We start from the raw sequence: 23,358 nt of genomic DNA, 5'->3' as shown, positions 1-23,358 counted from the left end.
CGATGCAGGAGAGGAAGGAGGATTCAAGGAGAGGATAGGAAGGAAAGGTGGTGTGGTGATGATGATTGAGGGAGGACATGCGGAGTTCACATTTATTTTAATTATATGAAAACTGTCAGCCTTAACTTCACTACACAACACACAGCTGTCAGGATGGATAAAGTGGGTTAACTGCTCTGGTCATCAATACACACATAGTGCACACACACACCTTGTGGCTGCTCTCTCCGTCCAGACTGGCTGTAGTAACGTAGCAGGTCCCATCATCTCGAGACGTGGACAGAAGGATGAGGTCACAGGGGAAGGTCTCATCTTCTTTCACCAAGACGACGTCTCCAACCTGAGCACATGAGAAAACAGCCGGATGATTTAAGATTCAACAGCATGTCCCTGAACCATGTTTGCACCACAAAGACAATGACATCATTGTCCAAGCCTGAATGAATGGAGAGGTGAGGACTCCATCCAGAGCCAAACGAGCCGCCTTTCGCCCATTTGATCAGGTGACAAAGAGACATACAACACTGCCAGAGCGAGCCTGAAAGCTGGCATCAGCAGAGGCTGGACAGAGGCCTCAACACCAGCAACACTAAAAATATGTGGCAAGCACTCCGGACCATCGCAGGCTACCAAAGCAGGAGCGCCCCCATCATGTGTGAGGCCACGTTACCAGATGATCTTAACACATTTTATGTTGGCTTTGAGCTCTTCAGCAAAGAGTCAGCTGTGAAGCCTCCTCCGCCTCCAGAGAACGGCCACCATCAGTGTGTGAGAAGAATCCTGCTGAGAGTGAATATGAGTAAAGCTGCTGGGCCTCATGACAAAAACATGTGCCAATAGGCTACTTGATGTTACTGCTGGCGTATCACAGTCACAGGAGAGTCTTCCCACATCATTCAAAACGTCCACCATCACCTTCACCTCCATCAGAATGCTGTTTGCTGATTTCAGCTCTCCACACAATACCCCCATGATAACTCGCACACTGAGTACTCTGAGCTGTATACTGGACTTCCTCGCAAACAAACAGTCACACCTCCTCCACTCTAGCGTTGAACACCGGAGTCCCTCAGGGGCCGTGTGCTCAGCCTCCTCTTGTTCAAACTGTACATCCACGACTGCAAACCCCTACATGAGGAGGACTCTGCCATGAAATTTGTGGACGACACCGCCATCAGCGGCAGGATTTCAAACGCAGGTGAAAATTCATAATGAGAGGAAATTAACCATCTTGCAGAGTGGAGCACAGAGAGAGTTGATTTTATATAAAAAGAGGCAAAGACACACACCCATTTCTAAGAGTTTTAGGTTTCTTTTTAAGGAAAATTCTCTTCATCTTCTCACATATAAATTTTGTTCTGTGAGTAGCATGAAGGGACTGCAGCTAGCGTTAAGTCACACAGCCCTGCGTTGCAGAATGATGAATAAATGAACCTTTTAACTTGCACCTTGCATTTACCCTGTCGCACCGCTAATGCACTTTCTACTAATGCAGTTTGCCTAACAAGCTAACCTTCTGCTTTACTACCTGTACACCTCTGAAGATGAGCCAACGGTCACACACACTCGCTCTCTCACAGGACTTTTCATCCTGTAACAGATCCTTCTGATATTTCAGCTGCAATTTCACGTTCTGAATATATTACATAACAGACATTAATATAACAGCTAAAACCTAAACTGCACTCAAATGAAGGCCTAAATACACACACACACACACACACACACACACACACACACACACACACACACACACACACAGCTTAGCAGCAGGAAAATCCCTTGGCATGAGCCAATAAAACAAATGCACCAAAGGTCTGTTCATGTTATATGGGGTGAGAGTGATTTATCTGGTGGTACATGCACGCACACAAACACACACACACACACACACACACACACCCTGAGCTTGCGACTTTGCTTGCGGACCACTTTCCCATGCTGCACCACGTGGACAGGACAGTGGTTGACAGAGTTGTCTGCTTTGTGCCTCAGCCAGTCCTCATAACCCTGACAGAGAGAAACGGAGACAGAGATGTGATGTGATGCAGTGTTTGATATCAACGCCAATAAAGCAAAATGAAGAGAAGTTAAACTGGTCATGAACACCTGTGGGCCTCACCTGTTTAATGGCAGTGACTGTGATGACGAAGAAGAGCGGCAGTCCGCTGGTGATGGGACTGGTGGGAGTGTCGATGATCAGCTGGAGTGACACACGCGCACAGAGAGAATTAAGCGACTGGGATGGATTCAGGGCAGAATCACATATCAAAAGTCTTATCTGACCTTTACAGGCTTCTACAGGGAGCAAATAAGTACAAAAATACTGATGGACTTAATCCCTCCTACACTCCTGTACTCCTGGAATACAGAGAGTTCAGCTCAGTGACTTATGTTAATGTCTCTGGATTTTGTGAAAGGTTTATTATTATTTTTTATGATTTGTGTTGCAGGTTTTTCCGACTTGTTTCACGTATGGCAGGTCACTCGGACTAAGGAGGAGTAATAAAGGAACAGTCTGTATGTTAAGTGTCTAATGATCATTGTGGATCTACTAAGATAATCAAACAAATATAGAAATGCAACACAACAAATTGGAAAATGTCGACCAGAATGCGAAGGTTAAAACTGTAAAAAACAGAAATTTGAAAGCATTTAATTACAGCATCCTTTGCAGAAACAAAGGTAGAAAAAAGAGAAAACAAATAAAGAGAAGGAAACTTTTACCTGAACCAGAAATATGATGAGAAAGTAGAAGTTGGCGACTCTCCTGAACTGCTCGAACATATTCTTTGGGATGAAGTTCCAAAACGTGTACTGCAAACATGAGACGGTTCAGTCAAACAATACGCTGAGTGTTTAAACTCAGCCGACTCAGAGTTGATGGCTGAGAGGAATAAATGCTCTGACATCCACGCGTATGTAGGAAATTCGTTCCAGTAGGGTTTCAATGCACTTAATACGCCGGACCTACGTGGGCAGCAGGCCGCACATTCTCACATCACGTTCATTTTTATACATCCTGTGTGTGCGTGAAAACCGGCGCATGCGACCTTTCGGTACGCGTGCACGTTCATACATGAGGCCTCCGGTCTTCCTTCCCGAAACATGACCAAGAATAGCTCGCTGGCACAATAAAAGCAAGCTTGACTCATGCTGTAGTAAAAACTGCTCTGTTCCTGGAACATATTTGTGTTTTACTGTGTACTTTTTCAGTCAGATCTAACTGAAGTGTGTTTTGATCTTTGTGTGCATGCGTGGGTGTTTTCACTGACCTTGGAGGAGACTATTCTGTTGTCGGGGAATCTTTGCTGTATGAAGGCCTCAGTTCCTAGAGGAGGCTCCTTGTGGCCAATGTAAATTGTCCTGCTGTCCACCCAGTTCTCCTCACCAACACACTGCAGGACGACAAAAAACACAAGCTTGAGCGTGAGCAGACGCTGCAAAGAAAGGAATTTATGTTCTGAATAAACATCCAACAGCTGCACAACCAAACGTCATTTGTAGTTTTTATTGGACTCCTATTGGACGTAGGAGATGAGTGAACGCGTGATGATCCACACACACCCTATCGACACACCACCAGCTGAAGGCAGAATACTGGGTGACACACACAGACGGATTTGCAGACGTTTACAGAGTTAGAATGAATGAGTGATTTCTCCTCCATGAATGAGAGCTTTTGTTACCACAGATAGACCTGCATGTGACTTGGGCTGGAATGCAGAAAACACACACATGCGCACATGTCCGCACACTCCCACACACACAGATAGAGACTGATAAGACACCTGAAGGCTTCTGCTTCTTTCCTCTCATTATTTAGAAAAATAAAAACCACATAGTTTAAATTGTGTGAGGTTCAGATGCAGAGTCAGAGCCACAGGCAAGCGGTCGAGGAGTGGGTGGAGGTCGAGGCGCAGACCACTTAGGTCTGTGCATGCTACACGAAGGCAAAGGTGTAGAGTTACATCTAAGCCTGAGGAAGACAAGAAGAAATGTGCGATAAATGTGTGATTTTGATGAACAGAGATGAATGAATGAATGAATACAAGTGGAGAAGGGAGGCCACTGGAGGCTCCTCAGTAATGGTCATTATGTTATGTTAAACACAGCATGCAATGGTGTCTTCCAATTGGTTGTTTTCCAACCAACAGATATTAAGTTTAACATGCCATGAGACAAAGAAAAGCAGCGAATCATCGTCAACTAATCAATTATTAAATCACTTCTGCAGCTCTAAACAAACCTAAACACAGAAAACCTCTGATTAGTAAACACTCATTGGCTGGTTGCATTTGAAGGATTTCAGGTTTTAGTGAAATGACGTGAAAATGGTCTTTAAACAGCTTCAGCCCCCCCGTCCAGAGGGCGTTCATGTCCCAGCAGGCTGCAGCCATCTTTAAGCACCTGGTCATTTTGACCTGTAGTAACCAGAGTGAGGGGCAGGCCTGGACGAGACACCTAATCCTCTGTCACTCTCTCACTCCTCACTCTGTGTTCTCACCACCTCTCTCTCTCTCTCTCTGTCAGCCACTCTCTCCCTCTGTCATGAAATATTTTCTATACACGTGCAACGGCAGCTGTCAATCACAACAAATGAAGCCGGTGTTGGTCGTTAAACTCATCGATAAACAGTGTGTCTGCAAGCACGCGCACACACACAGGCTAACAAGAGGTGACAGTAATCTGTGGCCGGTGAGTGTCAAGAGGCTGCGTGGCCCAGTTTCTATACCCTCTCTGTCTGTCCTCCACTCCCACACACAGAAACCAGTTAACTCGCTGCTCCAAGATGACCTTTTTTGAAGATTGAGGGCTATTTATATCTGTGACCTCCAACTCTCTATAGAAGAGCGGTGTATCGTCCCAACCTGCCCGCCTTCATCGCCCTCTTCTTCACCCTTCTGGAGGACAGAATTGATGCTGGACCACGCTAACTGACTGATATCTGATTTACAGTGATGGGGGAGATGAAAACCAGATAGCATGGACAGCTTGCCAAATCTGTCACCCACGCAGTTACTGTTCCTCCTCTTCTCTCCCACCTGCCTGCTCCGTCTGCTCCACCTAGCACATTGCTCACACACTTCCTGTTAGCTGTCTGCATGTGGAAATGAGCCATGCATACACAGGAACACACAGGCACACGGGTTGAATCTGACATACAGTAAACTGATACAATATCAGGAGTTCAATTCATCTTATTTACTAGATATTTGCTGGTTCCAACCTCTCAAAGTTGAGAATTTACAACAATGAATCTTGAGTGTCTTATGGATCGAGCTGATCTGTTTTCCCTGTGATTGGTTGACCATGACGGCATCAGTTTTGTGCACCTTACCCTGAATCGTGGCAGCCATTTGCCTGTTGGATGGTAGATCCTAAAGCTGTGCTGTACTGTAGCACATAAAGAGCAGTAAAATGAAGTATAATTATAAATGAATCTGTGTTTATCAGACCCAGTGAATGGAGCCAGATGGCACCGAGCGAGAATCCGTGGGCCTCCTCTCTGACTGTCATCTCTTCCATTTTATCCTTAATGCAGCTTTATTGGTTTTCTCACCTCTTCCCTCTCCATCTCTCACCACAACCTGGACGGCCTCTAAGCCGACTACCTCTCCCCCATCGATTATGTTTAGCTTTCATCCGGATTCAAGCTTTCTACATGAAAGCCTGTCTGTGTTTAATCAAATAAAATGGCATCTTTACAAAATAAAAGCCGGGCTTATAAAATAAAACTGCCCTGTGTTAGCCTGGGCCTTCAGTCTTTGGATGTAACTGGAGACATTGGGCTATTCTGGACCTTGATAATCACTTTTCGCGGCGTTTCACGTTACAGGACGCGGCAGGTTTCAGGGGTGTATTTATAGTTGGAAGGGAAACATTTGTGGTCAGGAGAGAGGGATGGAGAGAGCTCACAGGCTTTGTTTCTGTCTGTCTCACTCAGCACCCACATCCACTTTCTTTAAAGCCATGTTAGTAGAGAGAATGGGAGCACACACATATATGCACACACACACACACACACACACACACACACACACACACACACACACACACACAAGGGCAAACACATCCCTGCAACATCAAACATGTATGAGAGCAGCCACCCACCGACAATGATACACAACGTTAGCTCTGTAGTCACTGGTCCACAGGATATATTTATATGACAGACAAGCCTCATTTCTCCTGGTCTTCATCAAGTGGGTGTGGTGTGTGTGTGTGTGTGTGTGTGTGTGTGTGTGTGTGTGTGTGTGTGTTTTCTGTATGTATTTACTTGGAAAAATACGACCGGGATCATTTCACTGATTTCAGGGTCAGGGTTTCAGTGGTGGATATACACAGATGTGCATGAAGCAGTCATGTGTGCATTAAAGAAGTGAAACTAACACTGTCACTGTTATTTTAAAACGCATTATACCGTTTTAATTGACAGCTGGGCTTCTTAGTCAAATCTGCAGAGCTGATTTTTAACTCGTGATAATAAGTCAATGAAAAAAATGGCGTGCATTAATAAAGCTGTGGGGAGCCAGAAAATGCATCCGGAAAAGAAGAAAATAAAGAAAAACTGCACATGCATCCAATGAAAACTGTCTATAAAATTCAACCATCACGTCTAAATGGCTTAAATCTTGACTGAAACCTTAAAAATTACGAGCATCACTCCCACAGGATGTGAGCAGAGCGTTAGAGAGCCGCAGACTGAAGCCCCACTGTGGAGGAACAGAAGCCCATACTGTAAACAGGAAGAGCTGGACCCACCCACTCACACGGACGGCACACACTTCCTGAAACAAGTGGCCGCCCTCAACCCCCCACCCCATCCGCATCGCCAGAGACGCAGAGGAGGGAAAGACTCAGTGATGAGGAGAGAGAGGAGGAGGACAATATCTGATGTGGAGCACTGGAGCTGTGTGTGTGTGGCAGCCAGAGAAGAAGAGCAGCATGTCTACCATCAGCAGAGAGGCCTTTTGGATCAAATAAGCACAGAAAACTTTGCAGACGTCTTCTAAAATTGCTGTTTCTATGAGAGTAGACACATGTGTATGTTTGTGCTGAAGGAGGAAATTCATTTCCACAGCTCTGCAAACCCTGATACGTCCACAAAAATCCATTATTAAACCAGCGCATGACTGCAGCATGACTTACACACACGTCAACCACCAACCATTACAGAGAAAAGCAATAGAAAACATCACTACCATCAACCATTATACACCAAAGTCTTTATATGCGGGACTCAGCCAAAACAGTCACCACTTACAGTACAAAATGCACCTGCACTGCATTTTATTGTCAGCTCATAAAGCCGTTCATGGTCTTGCTCCTTCTTGTATTAGTGACTATTTTGCCGTATTTTGTATAAATTGGCTTTGCTTGGCCGAGGAAAACAGAGAGAAATAGATGCATTTTTAAAATTTTTTTTAAGTTTGTCATCAGGTGTATTCACGAACACGCTGTTCAAAGCTTACTGTAAGAACTTTAAAAAACAACTTAAGTGTCAAAATCTATTCAGTCTCTGCAGTGACGCTGCAGTTCGTGCTGTATGACGCCTGGCAAGTACAGATAACATTTACAGGACACTGCGAGCACGAAAGAGAAATCACTGCAAAACACACAAATAACTATTGTTTTGTGTGCAGCTTTAAAGGCCGAGCTGTTGTTCCACTGATGACCAATCCCAAAGTATTTTATCTCCTGCTGCAACAGGCAGCGCTGAAAATAAGCGTCATCGAAAGCTGCGACAACCTGCTCGCTGCGATACTGCTGACAGACACACACACACACACACATCCCCGTCACACACTTCCACATCTAAACTCTGTGTCATATATCAGGGTTGCATGTGCAAACAGGATTGCGCACATGCACACGCCACATGTGTTATCTCTGCGCTGCCACTGAGCTGCGGAGATAAGAGGAATCCTGTCCCCTTCCCTAAATCACCGGGCATTAAATGCAGACATACAGCGCGTGCTGAGTCTGCCTGCGGACGACTGCACTTCAGATTACGTGGAAAACGTTTTGGCTAAGAGGGTGAGGAAGATAAATAAGTGTAGGGATGCTGGTAGAGATGCTCAGGCCTTCTGTTTATTCTCAGTACTAGAGAGCGCTTTTTCCAAAGTCACCACTTTGTTCATGCCTGCTCCTGATGGACTCAAAGTTTAAAAAAGGAGCAGGTTGAAAATAGCAGCGCCTGCGTCTCTACGTGCACGTACAGATCTTGAGCTGTACATCTGCCGGTAGGCCCGGGGGGCAATAAAGTGATGACCTGCTGCAGTATGTACATCCACACTGCAGACAGATAAAAAACCACGATGTAAACACTGTGGAGGATTAAACACTGAAAGTCAACCCGCCGGCGCTGTGTATATTGTTATATGTGATATCCTGATAAACGCCCTGATATCTGTGTGTGACAGTCTGGGTGTGTGTGTGTTACCTGAGTCACAGATTAAATACCAGCTGTGCTCCCCATCTGTCACCATGTCATCAGCCTCACCCAGACAAAAAAAGGATAATGACAAATCTTCATCATCCAGCCTCACACACTCCTCTACCTTTAATCACGGCGGCGTGTTCACACTGTGACGGCAGCAGCCAGCAGAGTCTGTGCTAAGAGAGCGTCCAGCGAAAGCCAAAGGATAAGTGGACGCTCCAAAAGCTGTCAACGCCGCCCATGGAGGAGCTTTTCATGGCCATCAGCAGCCAATCAGAGCTCTCTGATTCCACGCAGTTGAGTTTTTAATTCAGCCTGTGTGCAAAATTGATGTAAGTTCTGTATGTAAACATGAGAAAACCGCCAAACTTCTGCTGATGAACTCCATTATTGCTGCTTTCTGAAACGGACCAACAGCCTGGTTCCATCTTTCGAAGTCTCGCTCTCTAATTTTCCGCTCATTCATAAAAAAAATTCAGCGTCACCCGACAGCTGTGTCCTCTGATCAGAGACCACAAATGAAAAACCCAGAAAATGGTGTCCTGACATGGCATGTTCACATCTGTGGTCACAAAATGATTACAGGTTCAGAGCAGGGAGGGGCAGCTCGCCACCACAAATCCCCTGCAGTGATACCTCTGGCTTAGATATGTGTCCCAACAAACGCATGAACGTGCATGGATGTTACACCTGAACAGTGATGCTGCTCATACAGGCCAGGCTGAGGAGAAACAGAAGCATAAAACACCTTCAAAAAGCTAATTCAACTCCAGAAAAAGACAAAGTACCGCCTCGTGTTGTGTGTGGAGTTAAAACAGAAAACCACTCTGGCATGATCAGAGACGAGAGGACAGATCAGTTCAAACTAGAGATGCACCGATACTGATATCAGATATCCATATTCCAAAAACTGGTCTCAGATCAGCTCTCGATACCCAAAGCCCAGGTATCGGTATTGGGACTGTGTGTGTTTGTGTATGTTTGTGTGTGTGAGTATGTCTTTGTTCACTGGGGAATTTAATGATCTGACCCCTCTAGTCCTCACTGCTTTGTAACCATCCACACACACACACACACACACACACACACACACACACACACACACACACAGCCAGCCCGATCACATGAGAGCACGGCTGGTATTAATCAGAGTCAGTGAACTTTACGATTCAGCATTTGTGCGGGCCCCCATGTGTGTGTGTGTGTGTGAGAAACACCAACTGATTTTATCATAACTCTGCACCTGCACGTCCTTACAAGGCCTCACACCTGACGGGGAGAGTTAGAAGAGGGAACACAGAGGAAGGATGACGGTTATAGTGACTGCTGCCACAATTAGGAATACTTGTACCTGTGTTACAACCACCACAACCCCCCCCCCCCCCCAAACTACTAAGAAAAGCATAACAATGCTACAACTACTGCTCCTCCTATTACCACTGTTTTTTTATTAGCTTGCATTAACTGACTTCATCTAATCACAATCTGTTCACGCACAAAGATCCGCCCAGTAAAACCTGAGCGATCTGCTGAAATGAGCTGAAATAGACGTTCACCTGCTTCTTCTACCTATGTGGGTCAGCAGACCACTGTGCAGCTATGTGTGTGCGCGCATGTGTGTGTCACCGGTTCGTTTTGTGGTTTGAAGGCTAGAGGAGCTGTTTAACTTGGTTTTTGAAAGGCATTATATAAATAATATTATTTATTATTAACGAGTACTTGCTCTGCACTTAAGCGCTTGTTGTGCATGATTACATAAGAGAGGTTACTGCAGCCTGTTATTACTGCTGTGATGACACAACTCCGACACAACACGGATAAACACAGCTGAATTTTATACATGTGGAAATGAATCATTATGCGGCTTCACAGAGAAAGTTTTATGTTTGTATACAAAGTACAACACTCCCGCAAGACCAGCCCATCCTGCTGAATCACTGTTCTCCTCTTTGAAACTACTGAAACTGAGAAATGGGGCGAGAGGAGAGGAGAGGAGAGGAGAGGAGAGGAGAGGAGAGGAGAGAAGAGGAGAGGTGTAACCTCAGTGCTTCTGTCAGCTATACAGAGAAATTCATTAGCCTGGTTTTCACAGAGCACATCTCAGTGGGGAGCTGGGATAATATGCCTGCGTTACCACACGTATGGCTTTCAGCTGTAGATTAAAACGATATCACTTTAATGCCCCAAAATACCCCAGATTACAAATACTGAGTGTTTTCCCGAGGTATTTTATTTGTGTCAGAGACGAAGCTCCTGCGGCAGCATTAATACGCCTCTGCCCTGAAAGCTGCTCTAATGGCGCTGCTTGTTCTGTGCTGCTGTAAGCAGTTACTGCGCTCATTGAGGTGGATGCAGGATAGACGGAAAGCAGGAGGCAGAGCGGCTGAGAGGCCGACCACTGCGGCTCTCCTCAGAGCTGGACAGAAGACCATTGTTGTCCATTTCCTGTGTATAAGCACAGTCATTCTTTGGACGTCAAGGGAATAAACTTACACACACTCATACTTGCTTCATTGTGTCCGCTACCGGGAGTGCTGCTGATGGTCACATGATCCCCCGTGACTTGACCTAATGCTGCATTCAGGTCACGTGGGAGTAAGTGCTGTAATGGCTTGACGGTTAAAAGAAGCTGGAAGTTGTGACTTCAGATGTTATAAAGCTGAGGTGGACAGTCGTTTCCATCACTGTCAGCAGTTTGTAGATCGATACTCAGCTCACCATGCATGCACATTCCTTATAAGCATCACATAGAAAACATGACCAGCATGACTCAGAGTCAGTCTGGGATTAGGGTGACTAAAAACCAGCAGAAGTCTGCTAGAGCAGCTCTAAACTTTGTCCTAAGTAGACTGGAGACTAGACACAGAAGCACAGGCTCACTGCATCCAACCGAGTACAATTATGAAGCGTCTAACAAACCCTTCAGTTACACATGTCTGCTCGTGTTGAGTGTGTGCGAGGACCCAGGTCACACTAAGTGCCTGCATTGATCTGTGGACACTCGGCTCGCTTTAAATAACTCCAGCACTGCCAGTGAAAGGCAGCTTTTGCAGGCACAGCACCACCAGAGGTGTTACACTCAGAGCTGAAGAGGGATAATATGAATTTCATATCCACACAAACACGTCAATCAAGCCGTTCAGCATTGAATTCAACTGCCTCGAGGCAAACTGGCTTTGAGGCACATCACATATTAACAGAGGCGTGTAGCGTGCACGCCTCTGCTCACACACCTCAAAACGTCGTCTCGTCTTGCTCCGAATGTGTTTATGAATGTGGAATTCTTTCTGCTGCGCTTAGGTAACAGCGTCTAATAGATAATAGGCTACAGCGCGTCCAGATGATGCAGAGCTCCGGATCCCAGCACGAGGGAAACACGAGTGCTGGTAAAAGCCCACAGTATGACAGAGGACAAAAACAGCATTAATCAGCTGGAGAGCAGCGCTCTGTACATCCACGTACTCTACTTGGAAAAGACGCGTCTTCAGTTTCTTGCCAAGCGCCTCTACGGCTCACCAATTAACACGGTTTCATCTGTTCAGAAAACGAAGAGCAGAAATGATTACTTGTGGTTTTCTGGAGGTTGGCTGGAGCTGCAACTTCCCGGAGCGTCTTCTGGCTGCCTACAATTTCACAGACTCTTTCCGTAACTCCATTAAGCTTTAATGTACAGCCATGAGAGCCGTATCAATTTTCTCATTTAACTGTGGACATGAAGGAAAATAGGTGTGAACCTGAGGTGGCTGCGTCAAAACAGATGCTTTTTTTTTTGATATCTAATATTTATGTTTTATCTCATTTGACTCCTCCACCTACAAAGCACTTAGGGCAAAGCTGCAGCACACTTCTATTATCTGTAACAACCTGTACTCCTGCGGGGTTTCACTGCTCTGTTCATCAGGCCTTTTTATTTTCCTCAGGGTGACAGTGCTATTAGCTGCTCGTCTGCTGCACGTGTTTACCTCACTCTGTTAGTGCTCACTTCCTGCTGTAAAGTAATGTTGTCTACGTGTCTCAAAGGGGCTCAGACAAACGTACCAAAATGCTTTCAATACTTCCAGTATTTTCCCAATCTGTTTATTTCCCAACTTTTCATTCTCTCCGTCTCCCCCCTGCTCGTTAATGGGAGCACTTCTCGGTCTTCCCTAATGTTTGTCCTGTTGGGACGCTGCTGCTTAATGGTGTTCATCACCACTGTTTGTGCTGCCGGTAATCATTCCCAGACTTCACACACACACAAAACACACACACACACTCAAGAATATAGATTAAAACTCTGTGTACTGCTGCATCTCCACAACTCAGCAATTAAATCAGGACGGCAACAATTATTTTCATTAAATCAATGAAATGCAGAATATTTTGGTGTATTAAATTCATTGATCAATCATTTCTAACATGTCATAAAATCATGAAAACGTCCTGTTATAATACACCACAGCTGAAGCTGATACACTCAGATTGTTTGCTTGAATCAAACAAGATTCCTAATTGATAATTTCATGAAACCGTCTCCTGACAGGCTCTCACTGTCTATCCAGAGACAGCTCAAACAGCGTCAGCCTCATTTTGCCATATGGCAGCTGGGTGAGTCACCGTAAACCCGCTGTGGGCAGATCACTGACATCACCTTACAGGGTTTCTGGGCACTAAAGTTCCAACTAGTTTTGATGCCACAAGTGCAGCAAGAATTCGAGAAACTTCACAGTGCAGCTTCACCCCGCAGCGTGAGGCGAGCGTGATCAGGTGACTTTTGGGCGACTGTGAGCACCGTAAACCTGTGCCACACTGGAGCAAGGTCTGATAAAGAATGCATCAACACGGGGGGTTGAATGGAACAAAAACAGAAGCAACGAGGCAGCGAAATATTTCTGGAAAGTAAAGCTTTACCTGAATCAGCCGCTTCATTCTTACTGGCCTTAGAAATCCATTCAAACTCAGACAGAAAACACAGCCATGTTGTACACTGTACTCAAAAGGCACTGGGTCTTTGATGAAGGCCCACTCTGCCGTCTGTTCAACCTTTCTCTGCCTCTTTTCTCTCCGTTTGCCAGCTGACTCGACTCCTCTGAAAGCCGGTCCTCCCTCATGGTTGGTCTGGCTGGTCCAGGCTCCCAGGACTCTAAATCGATCACATGATGATCAACTGATAAAGAACAGCATTCGAATCCTAATTCTGGCCTCCCTCTCTTTGTTTCAAACTGCTCAATTATTAGTGTTTCCTAACGTGCATGAGACAATGAAAGGGGTGTTTGTCTCATCTAAAGCTACTCTTCTTTCGTCCTGAAGGACCAAAACGGACAAATGCACTTTCAGAGCAACTTTTAGTTCATGTCCCCTCAGCTGAGTTCAGCTGAGCTTCACTGCTCCCTGTTCTGTTCTGTGCGACTCACTGTTTCACTGTCACATGTCCCCATGAATCCTGCTGCCCTTCCATGTCACCCAGGAAGACACACACACACACACACACACACACACACACACACACACACACACACACACACACACACACGGATGAGAGGGTGCAGGAAAGGATAGAATGACTGTATGGTCAGTTTGTTCTTCATTACCTCCTTGACAACCATGAGATTAACAGTCTCCCTCTTCCTCTGCCCTCACTTCTACCACTGACTGTTATCTCACTGTCTAAATCCTCTTTTTTCTTTGGTCTCTCGTCCATCATCTGTTGATTCTTTTTGTCTCACTGTTCATCCTTCTCATTTCCTCCTGACTCTAAAAGACGTCTGTATATGCGTCAGATTGAGATCTGTGCTGTTTTATGGTCAATAAGGGGGTGACTGCTACAAAAAAACTTTTTTTTTTCATCCTCCATTCCTGAAATTTCTTAGCAACAAGTGTGATTATCACGTCTCAGCAGGGGAGTAAATATCACAGGACAAATCAGAGGGGTGAGGGGGAACCTAGCGGCATCATGTGGCCCTCATGAGACCAGTCACCTGACCAGGACCAGTCACCATGGTGGAAATGGATTTCTAGAGGCTGTGAGATCTCAGTAAGATCCTTTAATTTTCCAGCTGTTAAAGTTACAGCTGCAGAAGCGGTAAATCAAACAACTGAATGACTTTATTCACGCTGCCGTTAAACGTATCAAATGTAATGTTTTGTGCGACTGCATCTGCAGCTGAAAACAACTGATCATGAAACAAAGTGAAGTTACTCACTGAACAGGATGCACTTAAAACATCCCCAATTGCACTTGGCCCCCGGCGTTGGCAGGACACCACGCTGGTTTGATGCACAAATCCTGGAAGGAGGCCAGTCCACTGAGCCCAGCATCCAGTCCACTCCTCCCACCAGCGCTCGCCTCAACTATCTCACAGAATGCTGTCGCAGCTGACTATTTACTGTATGTGCATCTTTAAGACCACTTAACTCTTCAGAGGAAATGTACTTAACAGCAACAAGTGTTCATCATCCTCAAAGATACAGAAAACAGACAGTAAAATACTTGCAGAGTAAAACTCCACGAAGCACCACAGCAACAGCCATGCTAGCAGAGATCCTAAGTTAAAGGCTAATGTGGAGACAAAACAAACTCAACTAATGGCCTTGTGTAGTGAGAGTTGTGGCTTTGCCGAAGCATGGCAAACCAGTCTTTATTACAACAAACAACACTGTCAAGTAAGTGAGATATGCATGATAAGCCCACAGTGCTAGCGCTACATGTTCCCTTTGCTTTTTATCATTTAAATGGACCATTTTGAAAGCATGTTCTCCACTGAACTTTTGCTCCTTCTTCCACTATAAAACCTCCAGAAAGCTTCAGTTTAGTTTCAGATGCAAAGACAACACTTGCCTCCTGAATCCTGCAGCTTTGTGCCTAATCCGACCTGGTGGCACATGATGTAAAAAGCACTGCTGGGCTGCAAATTTAGCAGTGGCCTCTTTTGTTTGTGGCAATTAGACTGAAATATTAATGTGGTGATTATTTATTCATGTTAAAATGGTACACGTAGCACTTCTAAGGGATTTAGTGTTGTCATTTGGGTTCAGTCTGATAAATGCTGCACTCAGACAAACATATTTATGTGACCATAGTTCCGTTATATATACTGCTCTCCTGTGCTGTGCTTCTTCTGGTGTGTGTATAGTCCTCTGCTGAATGTGTGTTTCGACCATCAAATTACGCTCTGCTGCTGATTAATAAAGAGGAGCCTGTATTCTCAGGTTTAGTGCTCAACCTTGCATGTCCACTGCAGAATAATAATGACTTTTTGAGGCAAACTTTTCCAGCCGAGTCCAAATTGAATAAATGTAGTCTTCTTATCATCTAGTCATGTGGAACCAAAAATGAATACGAGTATAAAGCCCATTTTGGCTCTAATGTGACAACATGCCATCTCGATTCTATCAGAGACATGTCCGAGTGCAGCGATGTGTGTGCTCGGTATTATATCACTTGATGCTGCTCTGCTCTGGCAGACTGACAGCCTGACAGTCAGAGGGGTTACAGAGGATCACGGGCATCTACTGCCAAAGTGCACGAATAATGCTGCAGAGTAATCAATGCTGATTCATGTGCACCAGTCGTTCAGTTTTGGAAATCACTTGAGTGCTGAGCGGTTTCAACTTAATACAGAACATTCACATGCAGTTCACTGTCGTGCATCATGTCCAGCCAATAATAATACTGGTTTGTGTGCTGTCGCTTGGCAACAAATGCACCTTCAGGAAGAGTGGGGCAAGTGGATCTTTCAGAAGATGTTGCACTACAGCTTGTTACGGGGCTTTGAGCTGCAAAAATGGCCTCACAAGTGCTCCCTTTGGATGTCACTGAAAGCTTTTAGCTCTGCCTCAGGAGGAACTACAGGGACTCCACGTTCTGTCATAAATCAGAAAGCACACTGATGTTTCTGTTTGTCTCAGAGAATAAAGATGAAACGAATGCTCAGGAGGATCCTGTGACCCTGTGAACTATGGAAGGTGCGACAGAGGACATGAAAAATCAGAGCATAAAGCCTTTCTCCTGCTCATTGATGTGGCCCTGTGGCCTATAGAGATGATGACCTGATTGAACTTCCTTGCAAAAAACAGGGAAACAATATTCAACTTCACCTTTTGTTCAACTCTGTATTATTCAGACAATTGAAATCCAGCTGGACTCTCCAGAAGGAGTAACAGTGGTTCCAAACACCTGCCTGAATAACATATTTCTATGCTTTTTGAAGCCCTACATTAAAGTGAGCTGACGTGGCTACAGCACGCTGTGGTGCCCACTTTTACAGGTGCACAGTCATCTCGTCACTTCCCTTTAGGATGAACACACACAAACTGAGAGAGGGCGCATGCAAAGTCATGGAAAAGGACGAAAACATCACAAGATGGAGACAGCTTCATTCTAGGCTGCAGCAACTGGAGCATAACGGCCTCTGCTCAAGGTAACATTGTTCAACATGTACCAGAAGTTTGCACTGAAGCAAACGCTCATCAGCTAACAAAGATTGCAAATTTCTCTTCGGATGTGTTTACAGAAAGAAAATGGCTTCCTTTCCCGCACGGACGTAAGTACAGTACAGTCTGGTGCTACAACCCACGAATCCAAATAATCAATAGTTCTATAATGACGTCCTGCTAATGTCTCAGACAAACAGAGCGAAGGGAAAAAGGGGGAAATGTTTGGGCTGAAGGGAGGGAGGGCAATATCTGCAGAGTGCACAGTCAGCATTTACGCGGAGGAAGAGGAGACGCACTCTCTCTCTTCACTTTTCTTCCTCTCGCCTCTTTCTGACGTGAGGACCGTGGGGAATGGAGTGTTCCAGCAGCGAGTGGACCAGCCATCATTCCATCAGATAGGGAGAACATTAAGGTGTACCTGCGCCCCTCAGCACTTTCAGCGGCACCCTGGAGCAATGTTATTATGATGACCCAAGTTCAAACAACATCCCTCTTTGTCTCTCTCTGTATCGGTCTCTCTCTTTGGATAGAGGCCTCTATGCACCATTAACCCTGGGCCATCCATCATCTGTCTCCTTGTTCAATGGGCTGTAATACACTGTTAATGTTACTGCAACGACACTGATACAACCCCTTAATGGAGCTCGCACTCCTCAGCAGGTACTGTCTGCACAATGTGAGAAGAAGATAAACTTTTTAAAAAGTCATGATACAGGACTTTTATGTCTTTTATGTAGCTGCAGAGGAGACAATTAAAAAAAAGAAAAGCAAACCTTTAAAAAGCAGGAACCAGACAACTTTACAACTGATTAAAAACAGACGATGATAGGCTGAAACCCGCAAGTGTTTGACAACCTGCTTGGAAAACAACTCAGAATCACTTACAAAGTCACTCAATCTATCATCAAAATTACTGCACATTAATTTTGTTTTAATTGAGTCTATGCACAGGTCACACAAATGTGCGACGGTGTGATTGAAAAGTGAAGCAGCAGCCAGTCAAGCATGGCTTAGCCAGAGCCCATAAATCCTTCAGGTAAAGCGGTTAACCCTGGTGCACTTTGTGGATTGTGGACAATATGGACGAGCGGGTGTTAAATGATTAGCATGAGGCTGAGAGGAAACCTGCTGCTGTTGGCATACACATGAGCGCCCTTCCAAAGCCTTTATGCAGGTTCACAACAACATGGCTGTTCTTTTAAATTAAAAGCCGACCTCAAAAGTAACCTGATTCAGTAGCTTTTGACACACACACCAAGCCAGGCATTTACCATAACTATTCTAACTGCATGTGTTCCTGCTGTGCTTCATCAATGTGAGAAACAATTAATAGGGCCTTTAAACTAAGAGTTGTTCTCATCTCGTGGAGGTCGTTTTGTGTCTGTCATGGTCGATTTGTTCCTATCACCCTCTCACTAGGGTCACAGCAATCTTGGGATACCCTGAGGTGTGTGACTTTTCTCCTCAGGAAAATGTTTAAATATCACTATAATTGCCTCGTAATGAACTGCTGACAGAGGAGATCGTTAATCACCTTCAACATGATGTATGAAAGCTGATATTCTGCAGTCTTGTGGTTAATGTTTGCAGGACAGGTGGATCTGAAAAGCCAGGTGAGACAAATAATAAAGAAAAAAGATGCTTTCTGGATCAAAGTGCCCTGGGCTCACACACTCGTGCTGTCTGTTTTGGGGGATCATTTCAACATAAGCACATGTTGAGGACATTCATCTGTTCCTCACATCGCTGGAGTCCCCGTGGGATCCCCCTCAAGCGTCCCCGGGCGTCCTGGACCCCACGCTGAGCCGCCTGCTGTCGAGGACTTCATGACAAGCCCCACAAACGTCAGTCCACATTGTCAGCCATTCTGCTGATAAATTATTGACAGCGAGACAGAGCCAAGGAGCTCATGCGATCCTCTGCCCTCTGCGTCACCTGGCTACTACTGTATTCCACCTCCCCACTTACTGGCCCGCATGAAGTAACCGTAACACTGCAGACACAACAACACGATCAGCAGCCGCTATTCACTAACACTTATTCTTGCCTCACGTGCACAGATCATTTAACATGCTTCATGTACGGACGAAGGAAAACATATGCACCAATTAGAATACAGCAGGTGGAGAATAAGCAGGAGATCAGTGATGGGCTTAGATTTGAAAGTATAGCTGTAAAATGGATTAAGTGGGAGAAGGTATAGTGAACACCAGTAACCCCTTAATCCACTATGTGAAGGCAGGAAGCCAGACAGAGAGAGAGGTGAGGCACTTCCTGTCCTGGGATCCAGATTAGTCAGCAGCAGAGGAATGCTGCCCAGCTGCTTTTAACACACCTCAACACAGACAGGATATCTCCAGTCTGTGTCATGCACAGCAGCGAACTGGTGCTGACTCTGTTTATTATGCATTTCATTATTTATTCAGATTAAGGAGAAGAAAATAAAGCTTAAATTCAGTGTTGTGCCACTGAGAAAAACAAGAAAATGAGAGGATGAGACATCAAAATGAAGTGGGAAAAGCAAAATAATCAACTGGAAAAAATTAAATATACATGAAACAGGGAATGTAAAAGGTTAGAAAAGGTAAATGAATGAGATGAGACAGATGAGGAAACAGCTTTTGATTGAACATGGCTATCAATGTGCAGATGAACTTTTACCAGCCTGTGATTTTAACTGTGTTTAGTAAAGCAAACAGGACGCAGAAGAAGAAGGACGTCCTGCAGGAAGACTGTTACATAGTGAAATGAACAACCCTAATTTGGGCAATGCAGTTCTGCACTGAGGGCTGCGGACAGTCTATAATTTAGAACAATAAATGGTACTTGTAAAACTTTCTGAGCCTCAAACCACCCCGGGAAGAGAACAAAAGAAGGGAAGCAAGCCATCAGGGTGAATACAGTACGAGTACACTGGGTCTCGGTGCTCCTGCATGTCACTGTGATTACTTTTTGTCCTCATTCAGCCCGGACAGGAGCGACAGCCAGTGAGATTACAACTCTACATGTTACACTTGAAAAGAGAGCTAAAGGCTTGCATAACGTCCTCGGCCTTTGCATGTCATTAGAGATGGCAGCAACTGGAGAGACCGACTCTCAGGACCGAGTGAACCTGTGGCAGTACAACTGGTACCCGAGCAGTACAGTGAGGCTGAGTTTTATGTTGTACTATTACATTCATACTGATGCAAACTAGCTGTAGGTAATAATCAATTAATGTGATGCATCAGAGCATCTGGAGAAAAGCGTTCATTTAATTTGATTCTAATTATCTATTATAAAGCGGAAATTATGTTAAACTAAACAAAATGATGTTTTTTATTTGCTGGAGGAGCCTTTCTTTTTAATGTCAAGCCCTGTCTTTTAACATTTTCTTATTATGCAGTTATAAAACCAACAATGGGGGAAAAGAGAAGACTAAATCAACAAAGGCGTGTGGGAAATTTCCCTGAAATACTTTGAAAAATTGAGTGAAGCCATTTTAATTGGCCTCATGAAACAAACTCTTGTCACATGCTGAAAAATTAAATGCTGTTTTTCCTTTCATTTTTTTCCGCCATTAAAAAGAAGAAGCAGCTAGAAATCACTGACATTTCACATGAGCGTGCTTTAGAGCATAGCAAATGGATATTAGGCTTTTATATAAAGAGTGAATTTATAATTAGTTTCACTTTGCAGATGTGGTCAGAGGGAGAATCCATCATCATACCGCTGACTCCCGGTATTGACTAATACATAATGAAGCTATTGGCAAGCAGATAAATGTCCCTAACCCTAATCTGAAGCATTCAAGCAGGCTTTTTGCATCCGAGTTTTTGCAGCAGCAATACAATCAATTTAACTTATCCCATTTGTCTAAAGCTGTTATCCAGATCATTTACAGCAGCAGACCTCATCAGCATCCCACATCCGACCAGCCACCAGCTTGTCTCTGCATGTTTCTTACTACACAGCTCCATTTCACCCTCCACGCAGCGGGGATTTTATTTAATCAGCCATTTGGGAGGCCCCGTCTAAGCCTCAGCTGAGCATGGAGCCGGGGTATAAACCTCGCTGGCTCTCATGTGAGCAGGGCTTGCTCTGTCTGGATTATTGTCAAACACATTACTGTGGAGCCTAATGCAACTCACAGCCATACAGGCCGGCTGCTCCACTGCTGCCCATCGATTTGACTGGATTACATAATTCATGTGACTGACTGCTCCACTTGCACTCTGGTCAGACTGGGAGAAGGAGCATTATGAGTTCAATAATTCTACAGAAAAGTTGTTTTATCTGATGTGAAACAAGTTAAAACTATGTCAAATAAGCACCCAGCGATTTCACTTTTGCACAAATATAAGATTTCACTCATTTTGAGCGCATGGCTTGTCAGCAGGTTGAGCCGCCTGCACCTCCGGGCATGTTGTGTCATGACTGGGTATGTAGCCTGCCCTCCAGCATACTGCTGCACAACCGGTGATAACGATGGCTGACTCGACCTTTCACTTATTTAAGGCCCAGTCCGAGCTGCTGACTCAAAGATGCTGCGCTCCAACGAAATGTGCAATTTTTGAAACAATGTCGCCAAATGATAAGTGGCACATTTAACGTGCGCCAAACCTCATTCAAAAATCCGACGTTTTAAGACATCCTTGATTATCAGCAAATACTGAGCTTCTTCTCAAGTCAATGTTTCCAAAAGTCAAGTTAAATGAACGTAAATAGTCTACTTATAATAAAGTTGCTTTTAAAACAAAGTTTACAGCCCATAATGATGCGTTTTAAGACTCAAAATTAACGAATTGGACAGTTTTGTGTGATTTGATACACTCTTGTTAACTTCAAGCCGCCATTGTTTTATGTGGAAATAAACCCATTTCATGACTTCCTATAAGAGGAGTCATAGCTGATAGCGTTTTTCTAGCGTCAGACAGTTTCCCAATCAGCACCCACTGCGCTTCTTTCCACTCCCTTTCGTGAGTGAAACTTAATCCGGATGAGTAGCCGCTTCGGCGGAATTTGACACCAACAGTGATAAACGCTCACACGTTTTCTGTTTATCTCAGGAAACTGTGAAGAGGCTGTGGTCCGCTGAGGAGAGGCCAAACTGAGAGTACACACGGAGGAGGTGCGCGCTGTAAAAACTTACATATCTGCTGATGAGGGTCCGCAGAGTGCTGAAATCCATCCCCATCCTGTTCCTCTTTCCTCACTTCTTCTTTCTCTGGCGGTTTTCCAAAGGTTGTTTTTACTGGAGGCGCTAACTTCTTTTACATTCTCCTCCTTTGTCCATGACTTTCGCTCCTCTTCTCCTCTTCCCGAACTAAAAAAAAAAACTCTGCTCTCGACAACAGTAAACCTGCTCTCACCTACAGGAGACGAGCGGCAGGAGGAGTGTCTGTGTGTGCGGCTCTCCCTTCAGAGTTAGGACAGTTCATGCAGGCACAGACAAGTGTGGCGCTCCTCCCGAGACGCTGGCACGAAGCTACTAGCGACTCCCTCCACCGCTCTCTCGCGCTCCTTCTCCCCCTCTGCGCGTGTGCTCGTAATCTCCTTGTCCTGCGCCGTGCCAAAAGGAGCTTTTCTCTCATGTACGTCACGAGGAGCCAGGTGGGGGCTGTGGCTGGAGGTGGGCGCATGCGCACTCTGGTGTTTTCGGTGCGTAATTGATTGGACGTTTCAGTTAATTAAGAGATTGATTTGTTTGTTCGGGGCATGATGGTACACCGACGACAAAGTCACGAGTAACTTTAATGAAAACCAGCAAAATGCAACGAGAGGACAGTGCATTACATGGATATGATGTGTCATAGACTACTTTCATAGGCTACCAAAGACCACTTGGTCAAGACCACTTGGGTCAATGGGTGTGTGTGTGTGTGTGTGTGTGTGTGTGTGTGTGTGTGTGTGTGTGTGTTGGGACACCCCAGTGGTGCTGTCCACCCAAACGGTGCTGAAATCACTAAAAAAAACTCACAAATCTCTTTTCTCCACATGACTAAAAGAAAATTATCATAACATCATCAAATTCATATTGACACGTGAAAGCAAATTAGTAGTGAAAATAATCTATTCCATTCTAATGATATTTTATAATTTTTTGCTGCAAGAATTAAATCGGAATAATAATTGCATCATAAAGCCATCAGTTTGTCAATGCTGACTGTCTGGCGAGGTCAGAAGGGTCAGAACTACAATTCTTGGTGCTATGTTTCCGGAGGGAAATGTTTTCATTCATTTATCCATCCGCTGTTTCCTGGAGACGCTTTTCGGCGGGTTCTTTTGAAACACCAGCGTCAAATGTAATACAGTAACAACCACCGTATCCGGTTGTAACCTTCATAATAAAGCCCTTACTCAAGCTAGGTTAAACATTTCTTTGAAAGTATTAAGAACCCACATGCACTTTAGAGTCATGTAGAGTTTATTAAAAATGCTGTTAAGTTATTTATTAAAACACCAAGACATCATTGTAATGTTAGCAAAAATGCAAGTATTTGTATGTAGTTTAGGTTTGT

At 44.7% G+C, this 23,358-nt stretch overlaps 1 protein-coding gene across 6 annotated transcripts in view; it reads right to left on the bottom strand.

Annotated features, from left to right (window-relative positions):
* The window catches only part of atp11a (ATPase phospholipid transporting 11A), a 41,129-nt gene extending 18,745 nt beyond the window's left edge, over positions 1-22,384 (bottom strand). For all 6 annotated transcript variants that reach the window (XM_076723181.1, XM_076723183.1, XM_076723185.1 and 3 more), the window contains exons 1-6: positions 21,990-22,384; positions 3,276-3,398; positions 2,728-2,817; positions 2,123-2,203; positions 1,903-2,010; positions 212-340 (exon numbers count right to left, since the gene is read on the bottom strand). In XM_076723181.1, coding sequence (XP_076579296.1) covers positions 212-340; positions 1,903-2,010; positions 2,123-2,203; positions 2,728-2,817; positions 3,276-3,398; positions 21,990-22,034 — 576 coding nt within the window. In that variant the 5' untranslated portion in view covers positions 22,035-22,384. The remainder of the gene's footprint in view (positions 1-211; positions 341-1,902; positions 2,011-2,122; positions 2,204-2,727; positions 2,818-3,275; positions 3,399-21,989) is intronic.
* Between the last annotated feature and the right edge of the window lie 974 nt (positions 22,385-23,358).

The sequence above is a fragment of the Chaetodon auriga genome, chromosome 23, assembly GCF_051107435.1.
Source record: "Chaetodon auriga isolate fChaAug3 chromosome 23, fChaAug3.hap1, whole genome shotgun sequence".
NCBI classification, from domain to species: Eukaryota; Metazoa; Chordata; class Actinopteri; order Chaetodontiformes; family Chaetodontidae; genus Chaetodon; species Chaetodon auriga.
This window is presented reverse-complemented; position numbering and strand designations above follow the sequence as displayed.